The 26,747-nt window shown below is 41.4% G+C and overlaps 3 protein-coding genes across 3 annotated transcripts; 2 read left to right on the top strand and 1 right to left on the bottom strand.

Annotated features, from left to right (window-relative positions):
* Window positions 1-220: 220 nt before the first annotated feature.
* Window positions 221-1,969, top strand: LOC111141526 (WAP four-disulfide core domain 11). The gene is made up of 3 exons (XM_022494137.1): window positions 221-317; window positions 1,301-1,443; window positions 1,955-1,969. The coding sequence occupies exons 1-3, from the start codon at window positions 221-223 to the stop codon at window positions 1,967-1,969; spliced, it is 255 nt and encodes an 84-aa protein (XP_022349845.1).
* A 4,209-nt stretch (window positions 1,970-6,178) lies between these two features.
* On the bottom strand, window positions 6,179-7,343 carry LOC111141525 (WAP four-disulfide core domain 10B). Its single transcript, XM_022494136.1, has 2 exons — window positions 7,253-7,343; window positions 6,179-6,312 (listed from the first exon to the last, which is right to left on the bottom strand). Exons 1-2 carry the CDS (start codon window positions 7,341-7,343, stop codon window positions 6,179-6,181), a joined length of 225 nt encoding a protein of 74 aa, XP_022349844.1.
* Window positions 7,344-17,353: 10,010 nt separating this feature from the next.
* Window positions 17,354-19,998, top strand: LOC111141524 (WAP four-disulfide core domain 13). The gene is made up of 2 exons (XM_022494135.1): window positions 17,354-17,441; window positions 19,844-19,998. The coding sequence occupies exons 1-2, from the start codon at window positions 17,354-17,356 to the stop codon at window positions 19,996-19,998; spliced, it is 243 nt and encodes an 80-aa protein (XP_022349843.1).
* Window positions 19,999-26,747: the final 6,749 nt, after the last annotated feature.

Below are 26,747 nucleotides of genomic sequence, written 5' to 3'. Positions count from 1 at the left end.
AGTGTGAGATACAGAGAAGTCTTTCAGCAAAGCCAGTGTTCAGCTTTGGTGTGTGTGTGCCTGTTGTTGGGTGGATGGGGGCAAGGAGGAATAAGTAGACAAATAGTAAAGAAATTCTATAAGCCATTCTTCTTGCCTCACAACTCTGTTTATATCTCTCAATTTCCAGCAGCAACTGGAAAGGGAAAAAAACATCCTGACAGTATATATTCAGACATATATGGTCATCATCATGAAGCTCTGGACACCTCAGCTCATGACATTCCTCTGTATGGTGCTACCGTCTGTGCTGGGAGTGATGAAGGGAAAACACAGCTGTAGGTGATTAACCTGGGGGTGGGTGTACTGTGGAAGGAGGGTATTGTGCTTTTTCCTGGACAAATGAATGGGTATTGAGTCTGGCACATTTGACTCAGGACTCAGGACCCACTTTCTCTGGGTCACCTATTGGAGATTCAGAGACTTTTTTGTTAATGCACAGAGATCTAAGAAATGTCCAAGTGGAGGTTCTCTGATGCTTCCTCTTCCAACTTTGAAAGTGGCAATGGGCCCTGCCACCTTTTACATACATCCCATAAGTTATAAAGATATGTTATTTTTCCATGTCAGGGTACCTTATCTTTCTGTACTTCCAGAAGCTATGTGTCTTAGCTGTGTGTGATTTGAAGAGTACGATAGGGGGATTTCTTAATATATATATACCCTTAGTTTCAGTGGCAAATCTTTAAGAATGTGAAAAGATAGAAAAGAGACATGAGATGTGTCTCTAGTGGGGCAAAGTTGAGGGCCATATGATGAGAAAATGGAATCAGTGGAGGGTGCCAAGAAAATGGGTGAGAGAGAGAAGAATTTGGTGAAAAGCTGTTCTTAAAGGCAGGGTCAATAAGAAAGAGAAGAAGGGAGATAATCTGTTCCTTATTCTCCCTGGTGTGGCTCCCCACACTAGGAAGTAGGTATGATAACGAGGCTAGAGGCTGCCTTGGGCCCTGAGGTCTCCTGTTACAGAAACGTAGACTTTATAGGAGGACACATGAGTGTGTGTGGGGGGGTGTATGCTGAATCCTATCTCCAGGAGGCTTGATGAGGGCCCAGAGGCCTATGGGAGCAGAAAAGGCAGAGATCTGTGAAGATGTAATGAGGAGGTTCAGTACAGGGATTTTCTCCTAAGGCAGATGGATACCTGGGTGGGGCTTGGTGGGGCTTGGATTCTAGGAGGGGCTGTTAAGCTTATGAAGGACTTCTCTTCCCACCTTGGTTATGCGGCCCTTGTCAGCCTCTTTCCAACTCATGTCAATTATAGGGGATGAAATGTTCCTTGAGGAATGCTGGGGAGAGCCAAGCGTCACTGAATGTACCAAGAAGTGTTCTAGAGCCCTTAAATGTATAAGCAAAAATTATACATGCTGCTGGACCTATTGTGGGAACATCTGTTGGAAAAATAAAGTGAGTTGGGAGAGGTGCTTGGGCGTGGGTCTTTACTGATTCTCAGATGCTGTTATTCATAAACAGAAGACTGAGGTTCCTCAAATCCTATGCACAAAAATAGTGGAAGACAATGTCCCCTAAGCCTGGACAGTAGAGCACTGGTGAATAAACCAAGACACCAGCTTGGGGCACTTTATTTCTTTCATTATATAATCAATGCCTATGTTGTCCTCATTTTATTACTCAATTGTTTTCTCTTTTCCCAATTTTCCTCCAAATTTCTAACCATTTCCTCCATAGTCAGACCTTTCAATGAACCCTTAGGACCCAGTCAGGCCCCAAATGTCTACATTTCTCTGTTCAATGAGCCAAACCCACCTCCCCACCCCAGAAGTGTACAATTCTTGGCATTGCGTAAAATACTCATGTCCCAGGGTCTGGTGGGGATGGGTAATATAAAGTTTGGAAATGAATGCTTGTTCCTCAGAGTTCCCTTAGCCTCTGAGTATATAACATTTCTGTCTTGCAGGAAATATTTGCATGAGGTTTAAACCCTAACCTCCCAGCAGGACACCAGTCCATTCACACTGAGGGCTGGGCAAGAGCAAATCCTTGACCAATAAACTCATTTATCAGCAGTGGATTTTGGTTTTTTCAACTCCCTCCCACTACCTTTGATTACCATATTATACCCTCAAATTGCTTCCTCATTTGATTACCTTAGAAACAATAGGCTAATTTCATGCTTTTCAGAGAATAGAAGTTTATTTTTATTTTTATTTATTTTTTTAAAAGATTTTATTTATTTATTTGACAGACAGAGATCACAAGTAGGCAGAGAGGCAGGCAGAGAGAGAGGGGGAAGCAGGCTCCCTGCTGAGCAGAGAGCCCGATGCGGGGCTTGATCCCAGGACCCTGAGATCATGACCTGAGCCGAAGGCAGAGGCTTCAACCCACTGAGCCACCCAGGCGCCCCAGAAGTTTATTTTTAGTACATAATTTTAATGTGGGTAACTGGCAAATAGCTCTTTCATTCGGTTTTTCAGAGAACAGGTCTCTGGTAAATTTGTTTCTCACAGGGTTTGGGTAAAAAATTTTTAAAAAATTTTTTTAGAAAGAGAGAAAGTGTGCATGAACAGGGGGAAGGGGAAGAGGGAGATGGAGAGAGAGAGAATCCCAAGCAGGCCTCATGCCCAGCTCGGAGCTGGACATGGGGCTTGGTCTCATGATCCTGAGATCATGATCTGAGCCAAAATCAAGAGTTGGACACTTAACCAACTGAGCCATCCAGGCACTCCTGGGTAAAAATTCTAAAATGATTTTACATGTATATAAGATGTATATAAGTTTGTATGCAAGATTGGACAAATAAGTAAATAACTGGGGATGTTAGAAGTCATGTTTCTAACTGTAAGAGAAAAGAAGTTACAAATAAGCAAAATGGAAGGCTAGGATGAGCCCTGTGGGTAATGGATTTGAGTCAGAGACATCAAAATGAACCCACATTCAGCCCAATATATATACAGAGAGACAGAAGCTGAAGTAGACAGAGTGTGTGTATATGGATTAGTTACACATGGTGTATATTTCCTGGCTATGCCTGGAAGCAGTGATACCACAGTAGCCATAAACACACCAGAAGCCCAGATCTTGGTTTTTATTACCATTCTCCAATAAGTGGGCTAAGGCTTCTTGGAGAAATGGCTGATTCTAGAACTAGGCTTAGAAAATACAAGATAAGACTATAGTATCTTTTAGGGTCGGAAAGTAAGGAAATGCTACAAAGTCAAAGAATGAGAAACAGGAACTAACCTTGAAGGGTTCCCAGTGGTCAAAGCCTAGAACAATTTGAGCATTAAACTGTCCCTGCTGGTCTATTAAAATAAGACATTACAAAGTTAATGGAAAAATATTAGACAACTTCAATATAAATCTACTATTAAAGAAAACAGAACAAATGAAAACTGAAATATTTCTGCAGAAAAAAAAATGTCCCAAAGAAACACCTTGTCAGGGAGAAGGTTAATACAACACCTACAACTTTAATTATATAAATATCTGTAAACAAAGATTTTAACAGATGAAAAAAAAATAGCTTGAATCAGAAATTTTAAAACTCACACATAAGTGGCCAAAAATCCAGGAAGACATGAAATAAGAGGTGGACAAACAAAAATATCAAAGAAAAAGTTAAAGGTCATTTCAGAAATAAAGATGTTACAAGATTTTGAGACAGAATAAATTCAACTGAACTATAAGAGGCATTGAAGAAGAATGAAAGAAGACAATATTCAACTAACGAATCATTGAACATTATATAAAAAAGGATTGATGTACTATACCTTGGCTAATTGAATTTAAACTTAAAGAAAAAGAAGACAAGAGATCACAAATAAAATGCAAAAAGTGAGATCAATGAGAGAAAGATTAATAAAGAAGATGGACAAAGAAAATCTAAATAAATAAATATAACTGGAGTTTTCAAAAAACCCCCTAAATTACCAATATTAAAAACTAGAAAGCATTGATCAATGAAAGAAACCTGAATCCACCTAAAAAGGGACCCAGCAGCAGTGACCCAGAATAGACTCAGAAATCAGATGCGTGATGTCCTCTCACATAGATTGTTCTACCTTCTCATACCCACTCACTAATGCTTTCCAGGAAGTGAGCCCTTCCCAAGCTAAGACACTGGACAGACACTATACTCACTGGTGAGTATACATTCCTAGAGAATGTAATTTTAATGGTAGGATTTTAGGCTTAGAAACAACTGCCTCAGGATAGAACCTTCCTTGAATCCTGCACGCCAAGCCCATATGCCCATTCTAATTATATTTGGGTGGATGGGCATTTCTTGAAGGTAGATCTTGCACTCAGCACCTAAAGCTAACTTCCAATACTTCCTTAATTAGACACCCTGGGTTTGTTATGACACAGTCTACTACCAGAGGCGGTGGTGGGGCGCACTTTGTAGGTGAAGGCACCAGTATGGACCTACTTGGGTGCCTGAGGTCACCCAAAGGATGGAAATGAGGCAGGAGTTGACCATTATCATGGTGTATGAGACACAGCAGATACTTCTAGAGTCCTCTCATCTGCACTGACATAGAGAAGTAGCATGGCTGGAGCATGAGAAGAGAAAAATGACCACAGAAACCATGACAACCATGAGGCCATGTGTTTGTCAGACAGACCAGCTTGATCAACAATTCTCCACAGGCTTTTTAGACACCCAGGTCATGGCAGAATTTACAGGTGCTCCCTCCTCTGCCTCCTTGCCTTCCTTGAATCCTGAGAGTCAAGGCCTTACAGGGGTCCCCATTCCTCCACTCGACCTACCATGGAACACACAGCTGTTCCATAGGACAGAACATGGAGTGCTGGCCAGGTAAGCACTCCTCCCAGTCAAAGCCTTCTAGGGGTATCCTCTGAATCCACTGGGGCAGGGTGGAGTGTCCAGAGAGCTCTATGGAACAAGGGCCAAGACACCAATTATCACGATGGAGAAGACCAGCTGCTTCCAGTAGATTTTATGATCTGAGGGGCTCATGCCAGTGGCAAGCAATAGGTCAGCTGGCAGCATGGTGTACCCACATGGTAGGGAGCACTGGTCATAGATGTGGGAGGTCATTCCTTGTGTGGGCCCTGGCCGGTAACTTTGCCTCTCCTAATAGTCTCTCCCGGGGCGTTTGGGGCCTGGCCAAGCCCTGGGAAGATGCTCACAGAGTCAGGCTATGTGAGGACCACTCCTACAGAGCATGTCCTTACTGCCAACCTATGTCTGATGATGTCTGTGCTGCTGGTTGATCATAACCTCTTTCCTAAGGTCTCCTGGTCCAAGGGCAGGCCCAAGGTGAGGTAGAGAAGTTCCTCTGATACCAGGAGCCCTGGCATGCTTCTGAGGTGGGCCAGAGGCTCTGGCCTGAGAGAGGCAGATTTCCTCCTCTGGGCAATCCTTCACCGATGCCCACCAGGAAGCCCTGGACTGGAGTGTAACACTAGATGTTAGTGTAGACACTCACTTTCATGCCCATAATGGAAGAACCATAATGGAGGAACTGTGAGCAAACGGGGGTCCACACAAACATCCTCTTCTGGCCACAGCATGACCTCTCACTCTCTTTTGCCTTGAGCATGTCACTCAACTTCCCTTGGATTGGTTTTCTCCCTTATAAAGGGACAGTAATCTGAACCTCACAAGGAGAATGGGGGAAATGGGGTGATGGTGGGTCAAGTTTAAGAAGAGGCCTCCCTGGGGCCTCCTACTCTGTGACCAGGGTCTAGCCTCCACCCGCCTCATGTCTAACTTGGTCCTTTGGACCCCAGGCTGGGGAATGTTCTGGTTAGTATTGGGAGATACCACACATGAGAAGTTTCTCCCCTGGGTGTGCTGGCTCAGTAAGCAGATCAACAATGAGGCTGGGCCTCCAGGACTTGGCAATGGTGCAGGAACCAACAGGAGAGAGAATACAGAAGAATGACAAGGGGAGAGAGATCAGAGACCTGGACCCAGAGAGGGGGGGCCTTCTGGGGTCTGCACTGGGTCCTCAATGGTCACAAGCACTGGGACTAAAGTAGGCAGGTCTGTGGACATCTGTTCTGGTTTATTTGACAGGAACAAAGAGTTCAGACAGTGGGGAGGGTGCATTCCTGTTGACGACCTGGTGCCTGGGATCTCAGATCCTCCTGATTTGGTCTGAATAAAGGGTTGAGGGTGGGGGCATGATGCCCGCTCAGCCCCCTTGCCCACTCACTGGAGGCTCATGCAAACATTCCCACAGTAAGCTGGACAGCATACAGTATTTTCTTCTGGACACTTTAGAAAATATGAACAGTGATTGCTGCAAAGATCCACACTGGGCTTCTTTTGACAGGCTTTTGCACCTAAAAAGGAGCAGGAACAAGATCACTGGAACCAGATCCCCTGAGAGCCCTCCTCTGAAGCTTAAAGCCTCTCCCAAAACCCCAGAACCCAGGTCCTACTCATGACACTCTTGGACTTTTCAGGGAAATCATTTTCTGCCCTTCACTCAGTCCTAGTGGTTGACAGTATCTTAAATCCTATAACTCCTTACTCTTCCCCCAACAGATCTCAATACCTGGCCTTCCTGGGCCCTCTGGGTACTCTGCAACCAGGACCCTCTCTCCCATGTCAGTCTCCCATGTTAGTCATGGCCTTGGTGATGCCTCCCATTGAATCTATACTCTGAGAACTCAGCAGAGACTGAGACATCCTACAGACCCTCTCCACTCTCCAGAATCTGCAGGGTCTAGAGAGGAAGGTGACTTGCCACTCTGCCCCCTCTCTCCTGTCACTGTCACTTTCTCCAGGGCCCTTGCCTCTTCCCAGATTTTACCACTTGCACTATTTCCCTTCCACTGCCACCATCCTGGTCTCTCCGATAACTTTGACTTGACCTTGTACACCCCAAAACTTGTTTTCCCACGGTCCTTTCATTCTATACCTACTCCCACCAACATTTGTGGATGTAACATGCACATATGTGCATAAATCTAAGAACCGTTGTTTGGTTTCTCCATGTGACTCTCAGCCTGTGATGTACCTTTCACCACTGTGTGTGGTGTTTGTGTCTGGGTATTAGGAATGGAGAAGCAAAAGACATAGTTTCCCCTCCACCCCCATCACTGTTCCCAGGGCCAGATAAAGGGGCCAGAGGGCCATGGTTTGGGAGGACCCAGAGTCTTCATAGTGCTGTGGTCTGAGCAGGATGTGCTGAAAGGTTCCAACACCCAGGACTTCCTCAGAAGGGACACAGAGCCTCCTGGCCCCCTTCCCCTCCCTATCCCCTAGTCCATCACCTACTCTGCATCATCTTCAGTTTCCGGTGGCCTCCCTGGGTCTGCAGCAGCAGCTCACCGAGGAGCAGGAGAAGCAGCAGAGCCTGGCTTGGCATGCCTCTGGCCAGAGTGGAGAGCTCTCAGTCTGGCACAGACTTCCCTGGAGAGCTGGGTGGTTATCCTGGGCTCCTCCCTGCTTCCACTGGCCAAACGAGGAGCCCTGTTTCCTCCCCTTTGCCTGCCCTTAACAGAGCCTGTTCTCTGTGGGACTTGGGCTTCTGCAGAGGATTCCTGCTCTCACATGACTAATCCCCTCCTTTGCAAAGAGAATTTTTTCCCTGAAAGATGTAATATTTCTATATTCTTTTTTCATTTTTTAAAAGATTTTATTTAGGGACGCCTGGGTGGCTCAGTTGGTTGGACGACTGCCTTCAGCTCAGGTCATGATCCTGGAGTCCCGGGATCGAGTCCCGCGTCGGGCTCCCAGCTCCGCGGGGAGTCTGCTTCTCTCTCTGACCTTCTCCTCACTCATGCTCTCTCTCACTGTCTCTCTCTCAAATAAATAAATAAAATCTTAAAAAAAAAGATTTTATTTATTTATTTGACAGAGAGAGATCACAAGTAGGCAGAGAGGCAGACAGAGAGAGGGGGGCTGGATTCGGAGCTGGATCCCAAGACCCTCTGAGATCATGACCTGAGCCAAAGGCAGAGACTTGACCCACTGAGCCACCCAGGCGCCCAATATTTCTATATTCTAATTACAAAATAATTTACAAAAAAAAAGAAAACAGTATTTTTGTAGGAAGATATAAAAACAACCTGAGTCCATCATGGGATGAATAAATGAAGAAGATACAGATATCATTCAACACTAAGAAGGAAGGAAATCCTGCCATTTTTGACAACCTGGATAAAATTTGAGGCATTGTGATAAGTAAAATGTCAGACAGGAAGGGCAAATATTGTATGATGTCATCTCTTTATGGAAATTAAAATGCTGAACTGTTAGAAACAGGGAATAGAATGATGGTTACCACTGGCTGGAGATTGGTGAATGGGGAATGTTGGCAAAGGGTATAAACTTCCAATTGCAAGATGAATAGATTCTGGCTATGTAACATATGCATAATGCTTATAGGTAACAGCACTGTATTACCTACTTGAAAGTTGCTAAGAGAGGGTACCTGGGTGGCTCACCGGGTTAACCATCTACCTTTAGCTCAAGTTATGATCCTGGAGTCCCCAGGACTCCATGTGGGGCTCCCCATTCACTCAGGAGTCTGCTTCTCCCTCTCCCTCTGCCCCTCCCCCTGTTCCTTCTCCCTCCCCCCCGCCCTTGTTTTCAAATAAATAAAATCTTTGGGGCACCTGGGTGGCTCAGTGGGCTAAAGCCTCTGCGTTCGGCTCAGGTCATGATCTCAGGGTCTGGGATCGAGCCCCGCATCGAGCCCCGCATCGAGCCCTGCATCGGGCTCTCTGCTCAGCAGGGAGCCTGCTTCCTCCTCTCTCTCTCTCTCTCTCTCTCTCTCTCTCTGCCTGCATCTCTGCCTACTTGTGATCTCTGTCAAATAAATAAATAAAATCTTTTTTAAATTATTAATAAATAAATAAATAAATAAACAAAATCTTTAAAAAAGAAAAAAGAAAGTTGCTAAGAGAGTAATACTTCTGTGTTCTCACCACAAATAAGAAATGATAATTATATGATGTGATGGAGGTGTTGGATCATTTTACGGTAGGCAAGCATATCAAACCAACACATTGTACACCTTAAATTTACACAATGTTATGTCATTTATATATTAATAAGTCTAGAAAACAATATATTACATATTTTATACATATAATTATATATATTACACACATAAACTTTCCCAGCTTGAAAAAATCTGAAATATATCAAGTATATCTTAATAAAGCTATTAATATATCATTATATTATAATTATAACTGATTATATTGTTAATTAGTTATTAATCTATTCTATTGATATTAATTATTCTATATTAATTAATATGTTATGTATTATATTGATATATTAATACATTACATTTAAGTATATTAATACACTATATTTTATTAGTATATTATATTAATGTATCGTGATCATATTATTATACTGATCATTGATATATTATTTTTTTAAACTAAGGTTCTTTTTTTGTTTAAAGTTTTTATTTATTTGACAGAGAGAGATCACAAGTAGGCAGAGAGAGAGAGGAGGAAGCAGGCTCCCCACTAAGCAGAGAGTGATATATTAATATGATTATATGTTAATTATTACTATATTATAATTATTAATATATTATGACTGATTAATATGTCATCTAGAGAGAGACTAGAGGAGGACATGCAAAGAATAGGGGCATACTGTAAGTATCATAGAGCTCAGACAGATGAGGAGACCCACCAGCCAAGAGCTCAGGGCACATTCTCCAGGAAGAGGTAATCATTGACCATAAATATTGTGGAGAAGTATTGTAGGCTTTCTGAAGCATAGTTGGGTTTTCCCCTAAAAAGAGAAAATGGGGAAACCTAGGGATGCTGGACTCCCAATAGGCATTGAAGATGGGGAGAAGATGGCAGTGAAGAGTTAAACCCTATTCTGATGTTCTAAACTCCTGATACATTCTCCTTCAGGACACAGGTATAGTTTGGTTTTAAAATCTGAGATACTTGGGTTGCAGTGATATGTAATAAAACTCATTAATACAATGAAGGGAGGAAAAAAAAATCACATGATCATCTCAACCAAAACAGAAAAAGCATTTTACAAATTGCACCACATTCACAAAACTAGGAACACAAGGAACTTCCTCAACAAGGATTAAAGGTATCTATGAAAAATACACAACTATCATTATATTCAATGGTGAAAGAGTGAAAGCTTTCCTCTCCAGATCAGGAATAAGACAAAAATGCAGCTTTCATTACTATTAGTCAACATTGTACTGGAAGTCTTAAGCAAAGCAATTAAGCAAGGAAAAAAGCCATCTAAACTGGAAAGGAAGGGAAAAAAACTCTGTTCGCAAATGGCATGATCCCACAGAGAAATTCCGAACAGATCCACACAAAAAAATTGGTAGAACTAATAAACAAATTCAGCAAAGTTGCAAAATACAAAAATAAGACACAAAAATCAACTGTGTTTCTATACACCAGCAACTAGCAATCCAAAAAAGATTAAGAAAACAATTCAATTTCCAATAGGATATAAAAGGTTAAAATACCTAGGAATAAGTTTAACCATGAAAGTGAAAAACGTGTGCACCAAAAAATACAAAACGTTGCTGAAAGACATTAAGGAAGACCTAAATAAATTAAGACATTCCATATTTGTGGATTGGAAGATCTAGGGCATTAAAATGGCAATATGGCATAATCCCAAATAAAATTCCAATGGCTTTTTTTTTTCCTCAGACATGAAGAAGCCAATCCTCAAATTCATATAGAATTTCGAAGGGCATGCCATATACACAAAATAGTATTAATTGGAGGACTTAAATTTCTCAATTTCAAAACTTATTACAAAGCTACAATAATCAAATCAATAATCAAAAGAGTGTGGTACTGGCATAAGGACAGGCATATAGATTGATAAATAGAATTCAGAGTCTAGAAATAAAACTACACATCTATGGCCAATGATTTTTAACAGTATATCAAAACTAAAAATAGTCACATCAACAAATGGTACCGGGACCCTTGATATTCACAGGCAAAATGATGAAAATGGATCCCTACCTCACATCCTATACAAAAATTAATTCAAAGTTGATCAATGATTTAAATATAAGAGCTAGGGGCACCTGGGCAGCTCAGTGGGTTAAGCCTCTGCCTTCAGCTCAGGTCATGGTCTCAATGTCCTGGCATCAAGCCCCACATCAGGCTTTCTGCTCAGCAGGGAGCCTGCTTACCCCTCTCTCTCTGCCTGCCAATCTGCCAACTTGTGATCTCTCTCTCTGTGTCAAATAAATAAATAAAATCTTTGAAATAAATAAGCTATAACATTTCAAGATGAAAGTGTAGAGGAAATCATCATGACCTTGGATGAGGTAATGGATCATTAGAAATGGCATCAAAGGTGCCTGGATGGCTCAAGTTGTTAAGCATCTGCCTTCAGCTCAGGTCATGATTCTGGGGTCCTGGGATCAAGCCCCACATCGGGCTCCCTGCTCAGCAGGAAGCCTGCTTCTCCATCTCTCACTCCCCCTACTTGTGTTCCCTCTCTCTGTGTGTCTCTCTCTGTCAAATAAATAAATAAATCTTTTTTTTAAAGAAATGATATCAAAAGCATAGCAATAACATCAACAAAATAGATAAATTGGACTTCATCAAAGTGAAGAACACTTGTGCATCAAAAGACTATTAAAAAGGTGAAAAAATAACACATAAAGTAGGAGAAGATATTTGAAAATTATATGTTTGGTAAGGTCTAATAATCAGAATATAAAAAGAACTCTTACAGTTCAAGAAAGATAAACACCACAGTTATAAAATTGCAAAGAACTTGAGTAGACACTTCTCCAGTGAAGACACAGCAAGTATATGAAAAGATGTTTAACATCATTAAGGAAATGCAAATCAAAGCCACAGTTAGATACTACTTCACAATCACATGGAAGGTTATAATCCAAAAAATAGAGAAAGAAAGAAGAAAGAAAGAAAGGGAGGTAGAAGGGAGGAAGGAAGGGAGAAAAGAAGGAAGGAAGGGAGGAAGGAAGGAAAGGAGGAAGGGAGAAAGGAAGAAAGGAGGAAAATAGTAAGACTTGGCAAGGAAGTGGAGAAATTGAAACTCTTACACCTTAGTGATAAAAAATGCTTAATAGGTCAACAACTATGGACAAAGTCTAAATTTCCTCAAAAGTTTAACATAGGACCCATCAATACTACTGCTAGACATACACCCAAAAGGACTGAAAATAGGTACTAAAAAAATCCTTGTACACAAACATTCACATTGCACTATTCACAATCACTGAAGGGAGGAAACAACCTAAATGTCCATCAACAGATGAATACATCAGCAAATTGTGGTATATACATGCAATGGATTATTATTCAGATATAAAAATCAATGAAGTACTGGAATGTACCACAATGTGAATGAACATCAGCAACTGCAGAGATAACATTTCTCATATAGTTTGGCAAAGATTCAAAAACACAATCGTACATCCCGCTGGGGGAAACACCCACACTCACATGGTTGGGGGCAGTACAAAATAGTATAAACCTTAAGGAATGGTATTTCATGATATCCAAGAAAACTCTGTCAATCTACCATTTTAAGCAACGGTTACACCTGTAGAAACTTATCCAGATGTTATACCTCCAACAATACAGAAAATATGCACATGGCTGTTCACTGAATCATATTTGTAATAGCAAAATCATGGAAAATACATAAATGCCCCTCTAAAGAAGATTGGCTGAATGACGAAGTTTGTGTGCACAGAGTGGTGTTGAAGGTAGTTCTAAAAAAGGGGGGAATTGCTATGAGCTGCCTTAGGGTGATTTTCAGGATATATTGTTAAGTGAAAACAACAGGTGCAAGTGAGTATATTTGCACAAGAAGGAGAAAAAAGGAAATTAAGGATTCGAGTAACTAGTTTTCTTTACCTTACACAAAACTCTCCACAGAATTGATAAATAGGGGCTGCTATTCCAAATTTTCTTTTTTTTTATTTCTTTTCAGTGTTCCAAAATTCATTGTTTATGCACCACAACCAGTTCTCCATGCAATACGTGCCCTCCTTAATACCCACCACCAGACTCACCCAACCCCCCAACCCTGCCCCTCCAAAATCCTCAGATTGTTTCTCAGAGTCCACAGTCTTTCATGGTTCGTCTCCCCCTCCAATTTCCCTCAACTCTCTTCTCCTCTCCATCTCCCCATGTCCTCCGTGTTATTCCTTATGCTCCACAAATAAGTGAAACCATATGATGATTGACTCTGCTTGACTTATTTCACTCAGCATAATCTCTCCCAGTCCCGTCCATGTTGATACAAAACTCGTGTACTCATCCTTTCTGATGGAGGCATCATACTCCATAGTATATATGGACCACATCTTCTTTATCCATTCGTCTGTTGAAGGACATCTTGGTTCTTTCCACAGTTTGGCGACTGTGGCCATTGCTGCTATGAACATTGGGGTACAGATGGCCCTTCTTTTCACTACATCTGTATCTTTGGGGTAAATACCCAATAGTGCAATTGCAGGGTCATAGGGAAGCTCTAATTTTTTTATTTAATTTCTTTTCAGTGTAACAGAATTCATTGTTTATGCACCACACCCACTGCTCCATGCAATACATGCCTTCCATAATACCCACCACCAGGCTCACCCTCCCTCCCACCTCCCACCCTTTCAAAACCCTCAGATTGTTTTTCAGAGTCTATAGTCTCTCATGGTTCATCTCCCCCTCCAATTTCCTCCAACTCCATTCTCCTCTCCATCTCCTCATGTCCTCCATGTTATTTCTTATGCTCCACAAATAAGTGAAACCGTATGATAATTGATTCTCTCTGCTTGACTTATTTCACTCAGCATAATCTCTTCCAGTCCTGTCCATGTTGCTACAAAAGTTGGGTATTCATCCTTTCTGATGGAGGCATAATACTCCATCGTGTATATGGACCACATCTTCCTTATCCATTCGTCCGTTGAAGGGCATCTTGGTTCTTTCCACAGTTTGGTGACTGTGGCTATTGCTGCTATGAACATTGGGGTACAAGTGGCCCTTCTTTTCACTACATCTGTATCTTTGGGGTAAATAGCCAGTAGTGCAATTGCAGGGTCATAGGGAAACTCTATTTTTAATTTCTTAAGGAATCTCCACACTGTTCTCCAAATTGGCTGCACCAACTTGCATTCCCACCAACAGTGCAAGAGGGTTCCCCTTTCTCCACATCCCCTCCAACACACGTTGTTTCCTGTCTTGCTAATTTTGGCCATTCTAACTGGTGTAAGGTGGTATCTCAATGTGGTTTTAATTTGAATCTCCCTGATGGCTAGTGATGATGAACATTTTTTCATGTGTCTGATAGCCATTTGTATGTCTTCATTGGAGAAGTGTCTGTTCATGTGTTCTGCCCATTTTTTGACATGATTTTCTGTTTGGTGTGTGTTGAGTTTGAGGAGTTCTTTATAGATCCTGGATATCAGCCTTTTGTCTGTACTGTCATTTGCAAATATCTTCTCCCATTCTGTGGGTTCCCTCTTTGTTTTGTTGACTTTTTCCTTTGCTGTGCAGAAGCTTTTGATCTTGATGAAATCCAAAAAGTTCATTTTCGCTTTTGTTTCCTTTGCCTTTGGAGACATATCTTGAAAGAAGTTGCTGTGGCTGATATCAAAGAGGTTACTGCCTATATTCTCCTCTAGGATTCTGATGGATTCCTGTCTCATGTTGAGGTCTTTTATCCATTTCGAGTTTATCTTTGTGTATGGTGTAAGAGAATGGTCAACTTTCATTCTTCTATACATAGCTATCCAATTTGCCTAGCACCATTTCTTGAAGAGACTGTCTTTTTTCCACTGGATATTTTTTCCTGCTTTGTGGAAGATTAGTTGCCCATAGAGTTGCGGGGCCATTTCTGGACTCTCTACTCTATTCCACTGGTCTATGTGTCTGTTTTTGTGCCAGTACCATGCTGTTGGTGATCACAGCTTTGTAGTAAAGCTTGTAATCATACAATGTGATGCCCCCAGTTTTGTTTTTCTTTTTCAACATTTCCTTAGCAAGTTGGGGTCTCTTCTGTTTCCATACAAATTTTGGGATTGTTTGTTCCAGCTCTTTGAAAAATGCCAGTGGAATTTTGATCGGAATGGCATTGAAAGTATAGATTGCTCTAGGCAGTATAGACATTTTAGCAATGTTTATTCTTCCAAGCCATGAGCATGAAATGGTCTTCCATCATTTTGTGTCTTCTTCAATGTCTATCATGAGTGTTCTATAGTTCCTTGAGTACAGATCCTTACCTCTTTGGTTAGGTTTATTCCCAGGTATCTTATGGTTCTTGGTGCTATAGTAAATGGAATCGATTCTCTAATTTCCCTTTCTGTATTTTCATTGTTAGTGTATAAGAAAGCAACTGATTTCTGTACATTGATTTTTTTATCCTGTCACATACTGAATTGCTGTATGAGTTCTAGTAGTTTGCGGGTGGAGTCTTTTGGGTTTTCTATATAAAGTATCATGTCATCTGCAAAGAGAGAGAGTTTGACTTCTTCATTGCCACATTTTCTATGAGGTCATTGTGAACATATGATAAAAGCAGGGAAGAACAGTGTGAGAAAGGAAGGTTACAGGTCCAGCTCTCTTATGAACAAGATGTAAAATTCCTTGAAAATAGCAAACTGAACTAAATTATATGAAAATGATAATATCCAATAATCACATTAGATTATGGGAGAACTGTAAAAATGGTTTAATATTAGAAAACCTGAAATGGGAGTGTCTGTGTGCTGCAGTCAGTTGAGCAACCCAGTCTTGATTTTTTGCTTGGGTGGTGATCTCAGGATCATGGGATCAAGCTCCGAATTGGGCTCTGAGCTCAACACAGAGTCTTCCTGAGATTCTATCTCTCTCTCTCCCTCTGCCCCTCCCACTCTCACATTCTCTTTCCCTCTCTCTCCCTCTCTGTCATAAATAAATAAAACTTTAAAAAAAAAGAAAATCTGAGGGGCACCTGGGTGGCTCAATGGATTAAAGGTTCTGCCTTAGGCTCAGGTCATGAGCCCAGGATCCGGGGATCAAGCCCCACATTGGGCTCTCTGCTCAGTAGGGAGCCTGCTTTCCCCTCTCTCTCTCTGCCTGCCTCTCTGCCTGCTTGTGATCTCTGTCTGTCAAGTAAATAAATAAAATCTTTAAAAAAAAAAAAAGAAAACCTGAAATGTAATTCAACATGTTAACAGAAAAAAGCAATAGATATAATTTCACATAAATTAAGGAAAATTTTCTTGTTGTTGGGAATGAAAAAGAACTTTCTAAACTTGATAAAAGATGTTTATGAGAAATCTAAATTAGACACTATCCTAAAAGGGGAAATTTGGGAAGCTTTCATTTTAAGTCAGGTATCAGGCAAGAATATGCACATCTTCACTTCTATACAGTCATGTGGGGAGGTCCTGGCCAGCACAAGGAGACATTTAAAAATGGCATAAAATTTCTCCATCAGGAAGGATGAATACCCAACTTTTGTATCAACATGGACGGGATTGGAAGAGATTATGCTGAGTGAAATAAGTCAAGCAGAGAGAGTCAATTATCATATGGTTTCACTTATTTGTGGAGCATAAGAAATAACATGGAGGACATGAGGAGATGGAGAGGAGAAGGGAGTTGGAGGAAATTGGAGGGGGAGACGAACCATGAGAGACTATGGACTCTGAAAAACAATCTGAGGGTTTTGAAGGGGCGGGGGGTGGGAGGTTGGGGGAGCCTGGTCGTGGGTATTATGGAGGGCATGTATTACATGGAACACTGGGTGTGGTACATAAACAATGAATTCTGGTACGCTGAAAAGAATTTTAAAATTTAAAAAAAATTTTTAAATGGCATAAACTTTTAAGAGAAAAAATACAACTGTCATAATTTGCAGATGATGATTGACTACCAAAAACACTACAAGAAACATGCCAAGAAATTAAAATGAACTGTGGGAGAATTTAGCAAGGTAGCTAGTAACAGATCAATACATAAAAGTCATTTCTCTGCATTAACAACAAAGAGAAAGAAATGACTAAGAAGTTACCCACACCTTACCATTTTATTTTAAAAGTCCAAGCTTCTAGGAATAAATATAACAAAGACATGCCAGAATTCTACATGGGAAAAATTATTAAAGTTTTGTGAAAGGAAATTAACAAGACCTAGACAGAGGAAAGACATAACAAGGACAAGATTAGGGGATGAAAGGGGTGTAGATTTGAAAAAGCTACCTGGCCCTGGGTGGGCGTGGTTGGGAGGTACTTGGATATCTGTCATTAGAATACACAGGTGCAAGGCTGATCACAGCATGCCTCTACTTTGCCCTCCTTCCCTCTCTCCTCCTCTGAGTTGTGTCTGGTCAAATCCAGCAGTCCTCAGCCAGGACTTACCCATCCGTCCTGCCAGCAGCATGAATCCTGTCTTGCTTCTCCAGCTCCTTCTGTTGATTCACTTAACACCACAGCAGGTGCCTGGAAGCCCCAAGGAACATGTGATGAGTATGTGCTGGGTCTGGGCTCTGGGGAGGGAAGAAGCATCTGTAGAGATGAGAAGATCTGAGGGCTGAGGATAAACATGGTGAAAAAAACACAGTATCATGTTCAAGGGTCCAAGTCTTATTGCCAGTAAGATCGAGGTTAAATCCCTGCTGTGTGTGTACTGAGTGGTCTTCAACGAAGTGTCTGGTCCTCAGATTTTATCTTTGCAAAGGTAAAATGACACTGGGACAGCTCAGGGGAGAAACTGAGATAATGCATGTACACACAGAGCACTCTTAATGGACCGTGATAAATGCTCAATAAGAATTAACTACTGTAGATGTTATCAGCATCATCATCCAGTATATTCTTGCTGTCCTAGTTTATTCACAGATGCTTGCACCAACTTTTCAAGCAATAAAACAGAGAGGAGGGGCACCTGGGTGGCTCAGTAGGTTAAGCATCTGATTCTTGATTTCAGCTCAGGTCATGATCTCCACGTGAGATTGAGCCCCACATCAGGCTCTATGGTCAGCAGGGAGTTTGCTTGAGATTCTCTCTCCCTCTGCCCCTCCTCTCTCTCTTCCTCTCTCTCTCTCTCTCAAATAAGTAAATGAAACTTTTTTTAAAAACAGAGAAGAAAATTAAGTTGATAGAACTCAGCCTGAAGCCTACATAATCTAAGATTTGGAGAACATTTGGGAGAGAAGGAAAGAAAGTCTCACATTTTACTCCACATTATAAACTTTCAAAGGTACTTGCACAATTACCAGTGACTAGCATCAGTGGCAAGGTATAGAGTCCATCTCAGCAGCCACCAAGGCCCAGCTCAACCTAACAAGAGCTCCCACAGTTCATTTGACCAATACCAAATGGGAAATGAACTATTATCCATCACACCTACATTCTTCTATGGGAAGAGCATCCTCAGAATGGTGGGGGCTCAGAAGAGGGAAGTGTGTACTATCTCAGGAGTTTAAGGATGCAAGTTCCTGTTTTAGGGGTCTCAGAAAAGCACACAGATTTGTAAGACTGAGGGAAACCAAGCTAGATGCAAGAGAATGAGGGCAGGATTAATTTGGAGAACCAAAGATTAAAGTTTGAAGAAAAACACAAAAAGGGCTCCTGAGAGACTGGTAAGTCTTTGTGAGTAAGATTGGAATCACATAACCAGAAAAGGAGGCAAAACATGAGAAGGTCCACCTCTCTGAAATCCCTGGCTCACAGACTCCTTTCTCACACTGTTCCTCCCCAAAGTGGGGACCAGTTCCAATTTCTTGCACCAATCTAGTGACCCATGGGATGACTGGGAGATCAGGGTGAATGCTGCATACTGGTCTCTGCCAAATTGTCAACAGCTTGGGCCTTGGCTTTTTTCTCTGGTGCTATTTGTTGTTACAATTATAGCCCCCAATTTCATTAATTATTTGCTCCCTCCAGGTCAGTATGATAACCTATGGACCCCTTTCTAATTGCAAATACTTGCAAAGCTGTGAGTCAACAGGGGCTTATAGAATGCTCCACATATGGCATTTACCCCAAAGAAAGGGCAAGTCACAAGGTACAAAAATTAAGGCCTGGCTGAGCTTTGATGAAGGGGCTAATTGTACCTATCCTTAATGCCTTGGAGCTCAGGAACAGAAAGTAGGTTGTGAGCTGGAGCCCTGTGGCAGGATCTCCTGGTGGAAGTGGTGTTGACTTGGACCCAAGTACTGAGGGATGAGGGGGGAATGAGATGTTAGCATTAAAATGCTTATTCTTCTCTAATAGTAGAAAGTGGGGGCATCCTGACACTCTGACTTCCTTAACAGAAGAGATCTGGGAAGAAAGAAAAGTTGATCTTTGCTCCTCATTCCAAAATACCCACCCTCAACCCCATGAAATAAGTTACACCCAGAACTCATTTGTGATTCTGGTCCTAGTATTCTAGATGCCAGTATCTTTAGTGTACTGAAGTGTACTTCATCCTTTCCCAAAATCTTCCTTCCCCTCATTTTTCCTACACACAAATAGCACGTGTTAGGTCAATCCTAGGATAAACTATGTTGTTAGTGAGAGGTTGTACAATTTGCTTGGGACTACACAATGATTCAGTGCAAATGCACCTACACACCACTCTCTTGCTCATCACACACTGTTCATCTCTTGAACTGGACCTAACTACAGTCTATGAGATACCTGATCTGCAAGGATGGGTACAGGGTTCTGCTGACCTGTCTCCAGTCAGATACCCACGCCTTGGTTTTCCCTGCCAAGAACTCAGAGAAAGGCAGCAGCTAAGGACAAAATCTGATTCTACCTCCCTGTGACCACAGGAGGAAGATCAGGTGGCTGGTTTTCTGGCAGTTACCTGGGGTTTTGGAGTTCTGAATGTTGCTCCAGTCTGTTGTTTAGACCCTTCTCTTTCCTGGTCTGTGTTCCAGGGAGTATCTTGGAGCCCCCACCCTGCAGATCAGATCCTGGAAACTGTACTCAATTCTGTACATTGCAGGAAGATTGCCAAAACGGACTTCAGTGCTGTTCTTCCTTCTGTGGGATAGTCTGTACATTAAACAACCATGTAAATCATGACAGGTAAGGGGCTTTGTGTGCCTGTTCTGACGCAGCTACCTTGGGGAGCTCAACAGAAGAGTCTCTTACCAGCCCCTACAGTGGATCTATTTTTCTAACATTCTCCTTCTCTTTGCCAAGAATAATTTTCTTAAATGCCCTGATTAAAAGACACTTCCTCCATTCCCAAACTAATTAATCCTTCTCATCACCACATCTGTGAATCTCTAAATATGCCTCTCTGAGCACACCCACAAACTTCTCCATCCACAGATCCTGCCCTGTCCCCGAATCCACCTTTTATCCTCAAGCCTGGGACATTATATCTGAGGTCATAAGTCTCATCAAAATCCCAAAGCCAATCTGTTTTCTTTGTTTTTGCTTTCCTTCTTTCACCAAATACCATCCTTTGGCCCCCAGTGTTCCTGGGCTCTGGAGATCCTGCAGCCTGAGCAAAGCTTTGGTTAACTGCCAAGGCATTAGCACTGACCCCACATCTGCTGAATGGAAGTGCTCCCAGAACAGAGAAAGAGAGAAAGGGCATTAAAGAGCTATGAGACACCTGGTTTCTAATTCTATCTTTCAGCTATATCTTTCTACAACCTTAAGAAAGACAATTCCCCATGTTTGCCTTTCTTTCTCATGCATAAGATGAGGACTCTTTATTCCAACCTTGAAAGGTTGGTACAAAGACCCACAAGTCAAGAGATTCAACCAGTGACCTTCTAAACGGTGTTGTTCTCTGCTGTATTCTCTGCCATGAACACAACACCCAATATATAAGACAAGGTACAGAGTGAGGAAGTAGGGTCCCAGAGCCATACATCCACACCCAAATCCTGGCTCTCCTACTTCTTAGCTGAGTGACCTCAGACAAGTTAATCAGTCTCTCTCTGAGCATCATCTTTAAGACTAGAACAACAATAGTGACAAGAAAATAGATACCCATGCAAACTCTAAAGATATTATGTGCCACAAGGTAATTACTCAGTAAATTTTGCAATTAGGTAACCACTTCTCTTTTATGAGACTGGCCTTTACAATGAAACTTCACACCTTTCAAGGTTCTGCAGGGGAATGTAGAAGCATAAATACGACTCTTTGTTGTCACTTGGTTCTTTGAGGTTCTGCTTTCCCTATAGCAAGAAAACTTAGCTTCATGGTCTAATTTTAATGAGGGAAGTAATGGAAAATTAAATATTGTATTTCTAAGAACAAAACTTCACCAGAGAATATTTGAGAATATTTTTCTTCTATAGAATCAAGAAAAAGAACATAAGAGATATCAAGGCACCACCTAAACGTACACCTAAAGAGTTGGAAAAAGAACAGCAAAGAAAGCCTAAATCCAGCAGAAGAAGAGAAATATAAAGTTTAGAGAAGAAATCCATGATATAGGAATCAAGAAACAGTAGAACAGATAAACAAGAGTAGGAGCTGGTTCTTTGAAAGAATTAAGATTGATAAAACCCTGGCCAGACTTACCAAAAAGAAAAGAGAAAGGACCCAAATAAATAAAATCATAATGAAAGAGGAGCGATCACAACCAACATCAAAGAAATACAAATAATTTTAAGAGAGTATCATAAGCAATTATATGCTAACAAATTAGGCAATCTGGAAGAAATGGATAAATTCCTAGGAACATATAAACTACCAAAACTGAAACAGGAAGAAATAGAAAACCCGAACAGACCCAAAACCAGCAAAGAAATTCAATCAGTAATCAAAAATCTCCAATGAAAAAGAGTCCAGGGCCAGACGGCTTCCCAGGAGAACTCTACCAAATGATTAAAGAAGAATTAATACCTTTTCTTCTGAAGCTAATCAAAAGATAGAAATGGAGGAAAACTTCCAGACTCATTCTATGAGTCCAGCATTACCATGATCCAAAAAAAAAAAAAAAAAAAAAAAAAAACCACAAAAAACAAAAACAAAAAAAAAAACAAAAAACAGACAAAGACCCCACCAAAAAGAATTCCAGACCAACATCCCTGATGAACAGAGATGCAAAAATTCTCACCAAGATACTAGCTAATAGGATCCAAGTGTGCATTAAAAGGATTATTCACCAGGACCAAGTGGGACTTATTCCTGGGCTTCAGAGGTGGTTCAACATCCACAAATCTATCAGTGTGATATTCCACATAAATAAAAGAAAGGACAAGAACCATATGATCCTCTCAATAGATGCAGAAAAAGCTTTTGACAAAATACAGCAGATTTTCTTGATAAAAAAAAAAAAACCTCCACAATGCAGGGATTGAGGGAACATACCTCAATATCATAAAAGCCATATACAAAAGACCCACAGTGAATATCATCCTACATCCCTAAAGTCTGGAACACAACAGGAATGTCCACTCTCACCACTATTGTTCAACATAGTACTGGAAGTCCTAGGCTCAGCAAATGGACAACAAAAAGAAAGAAAAGGCATCCAAATCTGATGAATTCAAACTGTCACTCTTTGCAGACAACATGATACTCTATGTAGAAAACCCAAAAGAGGGGCGCCTGGGTGGCTCAGAGGGTTAGAGCCTCTCCCTTTGGCTCAGGTCATGATCCCAGGGTCCTGGGATTGAGCCCCGCACTGGGCTCTCTGCTCAGCAGGGAGCCTGCTTCCTCCTCTCTCTCTGCCTGCCTCTCTGCCTACTTGGGATCTCTGTCTGTCAAATAAATAAATAAAATCTTAAAAAAGAAAAAAAAAAGAAAACCCAAAGACTCCACCAAAAAATTGCTAGAACTGATACAGGAATTCAGCAAAGTCGCAGGATACGGAATCAATACACAAAAGTCTGCTGCATTTCTATACACTAACAATGAAGCAGAAGAAAGAGAAATCACAGAGTTGGCCCCACTTACAATTGCACCAAAACCCATAAGATACCTAGGAATAAACCTAACCAAAGAGGTAAAGGATCTGTACTCTGATCCAAAGAAATGGAAAAACATTCCATGCTCATCAACTGGAAGAACAGATATTGTTAAAATGTTTATACTACCCAAAGCAACGTACACATTCAATGCAATCTCTACCAAAATACCACCAGCGTTTTTCACAGAGCTGGAACAAACGATTCTAAAATTTGCATAGAACCAGAAAAGACCCCAAATAGCCAAATTAATGTTGAAAAAAGAAAATGAAATCTGGAGACATCACAACTCCAGACTTCAAGCTCTATTACAAAACTGTAATCATCAGGACAGTATGGTACTGGCACAAAAACAGACATATGGATTAATGGAACAGAATAGAAAACTCAGAAATGGACCCTCAACTGTATATCCCTTGGTAAAAAAAAAAAAAAAAAAAAAAAAAAAGACAGTCTCTTCAACAAATGGTGTTGGGAAAACTGGATAGCCACATGCAGAAGAATGAAACTGGATAAATTTCCTACATCATACACAAAAATAAACTCAAAATGGTTGAAAGACTTAAATGTGAGACAAGAAGCCATCAAAATCTTAGAGGACAACACAGGCAGCAGCCTCTTTGACCTCAGCCACAGCAACTTCTTGCTAGACAAGGCAAGAGAAACAAAAGCAAAAATGAACTATTAGGACTCCATCCAGAAGAAAAGCTTTTGCACAACAAAGGGGACAGTGAACAAAACTAAAAGACAACCTATGGAATGGGAAAAGATAGTCACAACATCTTATCAGATAAAAAGCTAGTATCCAAAATCTATAAAGAGCTGGGTTTTAGGGGCACCTGGGTGGCTCAGTGGGTTAAAGCCCTCTGCCTTTGGCTCAGGTCTTGATCCCAGGGTCCTGGGATCGAGCCCTGCATCGGACTCTCTGCTCAGCGGGGAGTCTGCTTTCTTCTCTCTCTCTGCCTACCTGTGATCTCTGTCACATAAATAAATAAAATCTTTTAAAAAAAATTTTTTTAAAGAGCTGGGTTTTATATACAACTAAAGAATCTTTGAGCACTACATCAAAAACTAATGATGTACTGTATGTTGGCTAATTGAACATAATAAAAAAAAAGAACTTATCGAACTCTACATCCAACAAACAAACAAACAAAACTCCACTTAAGAAATTCACAGAAGGGGTGCCCGAGTGTCTCAGTGGGTTAAAGCCTCTGCCTTCGGCTCAGGTCATGATCCCAGGGTCCTGGGATTGAGCCCCACATCGGGCTCTCTGCTCAGAGGGGAGCCTGCTTCCTCCTCTCTCTGTCTCTGCCTGCCTCTCTGCCTACTTGTCTGTCAAATAAATAAATAAAATCTTTAAAAAAAGAATAAATGTGCAGAAGACATGAACAGATATTTCTCCAAAGAAGACATACAAATGGCCAACAGAAACATGATAAAATGCTCAACATCACTCAGCATCAGGGAAATACAAATCAAAACCACAATGAGATATCACCTCACACCAGTCAGAATGGCTAAAATTAACAACTCAAGAAACAACAAATGTTTGGTGAGTATGTGGAGAAAGGGGAACCCTCTTATACTACTGGTGGGAAAGCAAACTGGTGCAGCCACTCTGGAAAACAGTATGGAGGCTCCTCAGAAAGCTAAAAGTAGAACTTCCCTAGGACTCAGCAATTGTACTAGTAGGTATTTATCTAAAGGATACAAACATGGTAATTTGAAGGGGCACTTGCTCCCCAATGTTTATAACAGCAATGTCCACAATAACAAAAGTATGGAAAGAGTCCAGATGTCCACTGACAGATGAATGGATAAAGATGAGTGGATCACACACACACACACACACACACACACACACACAAACACAAAGGAATATTAATCAGCAATCAAAAAGAATGAAATCTTGCCATTTGCAATGACATGGATGGAACTAGAGGGTATTATGTGATGTGAAATAAGTCCATCAGAGGAAGGTAAATACCATAAGATTTCACTCATATGTGGAATTTAAGAAATTAAACAGATGAATAGAGGGAAAGGGAAGGAAAAATAAAGCAAGGCAAAAAGAGAGAGGGAGGCAAATCATAAGAGATTCTCTTTTTTTTTAAAAGATTTTATTTATTTATTTGACAGAGTGAGACACAGCAAGAGAGGGAACACAAGCCAGGGGAATGGGAAAAGAAGAAGCAGGCTTCCTGCTGAGAAAGGAGCCTGATGTGGGGCTCAATCCCAGGATCCTGGGATCATGTCCTGAGCCAAGGGCAGACAGTTAATGACTGAGTCACCCAGGCTTCCCACTGTAAGAGATTCTTAACTATAGGAAACAAACTGAGGGTTGTTGGAAGGGAGGTAATTGGGGGAATGAGGTAACTGGGTGATTGGCATTAAGGAGGCACTTGATGTAAAGACCAAAGGGTATTATATGCAAGTGATGAATCACTAAATTCTACCCCAGAAAATAACAACACAGTGTATGCTAACTAAATTGAATTTAAATTAAAATTTTTAAAAATAAAGAAACATCATGGTTGGCAACTGAGGCATGTTTCCAAGAACATTTTGTAACTATTGGGGTTTGGCCTGACATTCCCAATGTGGGATTTTCCAGTTTTCCTCCTCTAGCCTTTTCAATATCCCAGCAATGTCAGAATAGCCTTTTGTCACCCCGATTGCACACTCCTCCACTATCCCCCCACAAGCACACCCACCAGGCTATGCTCCCATTCCCTGGAGCAATATGTGGTTCAGGCAGGGTTCTGGCACACAGAGCAACATAAGGAGGCAGAGTCTTGGCCTCAGGTTGGGGGTGGGTGCGGGGAACACAGTGTGCTCACATCTGAGCCGTTGCCAAGGAACAGGCTCTGCCAGGCTTCAGGTTAATGATGTCCCAGGTGGGAAGTCAAGCTGAGCCCTTCACACTCTGTGTGGTCTTGGTCAGCTCACTCCCCAACTCTGAGAACATCAGTTTCCTCATGTGAGAGATGAAGAGAACATCCATACATCAGGTTTTGTGAGGATTATATGAGGCCATGTGGAATGGAAGAACTTGATCATTGCAAAGGCTCTGTAAAGGTTAGAAGCTGCCAGCCATTCTCTCTTTCTAGGTTCCAGATTTTTCCCCTTAAAAAAGGGGGAATCATCCCTATTATTTTACCAATGTTATAGAAAGCAAGAGAGCAAAGTAGAATCCTCTGTAACTCCACCACCAAAACAAAGCTACAATTCATAACTTGGTGGGTTGGGTTTCAGACTATTTGGGGGGAAAGGAGGACCTTAGGGTCTTCTCACAGTCCTTCTGAAGTCACCAGAGTTGCCAAGGGGTATTTCAGCTTAGATAGTCCTTTTTTTAAGCCTGTACAAAGGAGTTCGATAAATGGTGACAAGGAAAGATCAGTAGAGGAGCTTACGTGTATGAACATGACCGTGTTCAGACCTGGTGAGTCAGCCCTGCTAACTTCCTCTGCACCTTGTATATGACTAACCACCCAGGCCACACCCTGGCCACCCATCAGAGCATCAGCATTGTCACATAATCCATGGCCTATGCAGTGGGAAGACACTGAGCTGGTAGTAAGAACCTGGGTGAAAGATAACAGAAGGTGGCTGGTGCAATGATGTAGGGTATTTTATTTTATTTTTTTTAATAATTTTTTTATTTATTTTCAGCATAACAGTATTCATTGTTTTTTGTAACACACAGTGCTCCATGCAGTCCGTGCCCTCTCCAATACCCACCACCTGGTTCCCCCAACCTCCCACCCCCCCACCTCTTCAAATCCTTCAGATTGTTTTTCAGAGTCCATAGTCTCTCATTGTTCACCTCCCCTTCCAATTTCCCTCAACTGCCTTCTCCTAACTCCCCATGTCCTCCATGCTATTTGTTATGCTCCAC

The sequence above is a fragment of the Enhydra lutris genome, unplaced genomic scaffold (genome assembly GCF_002288905.1).
Source record: "Enhydra lutris kenyoni isolate GAN:26980312 unplaced genomic scaffold, ASM228890v2 scaffoldscaffold6, whole genome shotgun sequence".
Classification (NCBI taxonomy): Eukaryota; Metazoa; Chordata; class Mammalia; order Carnivora; family Mustelidae; genus Enhydra; species Enhydra lutris.
Note: the sequence above shows the minus strand (reverse complement) of the source record. Positions and strands in the feature narration are given on the sequence as shown.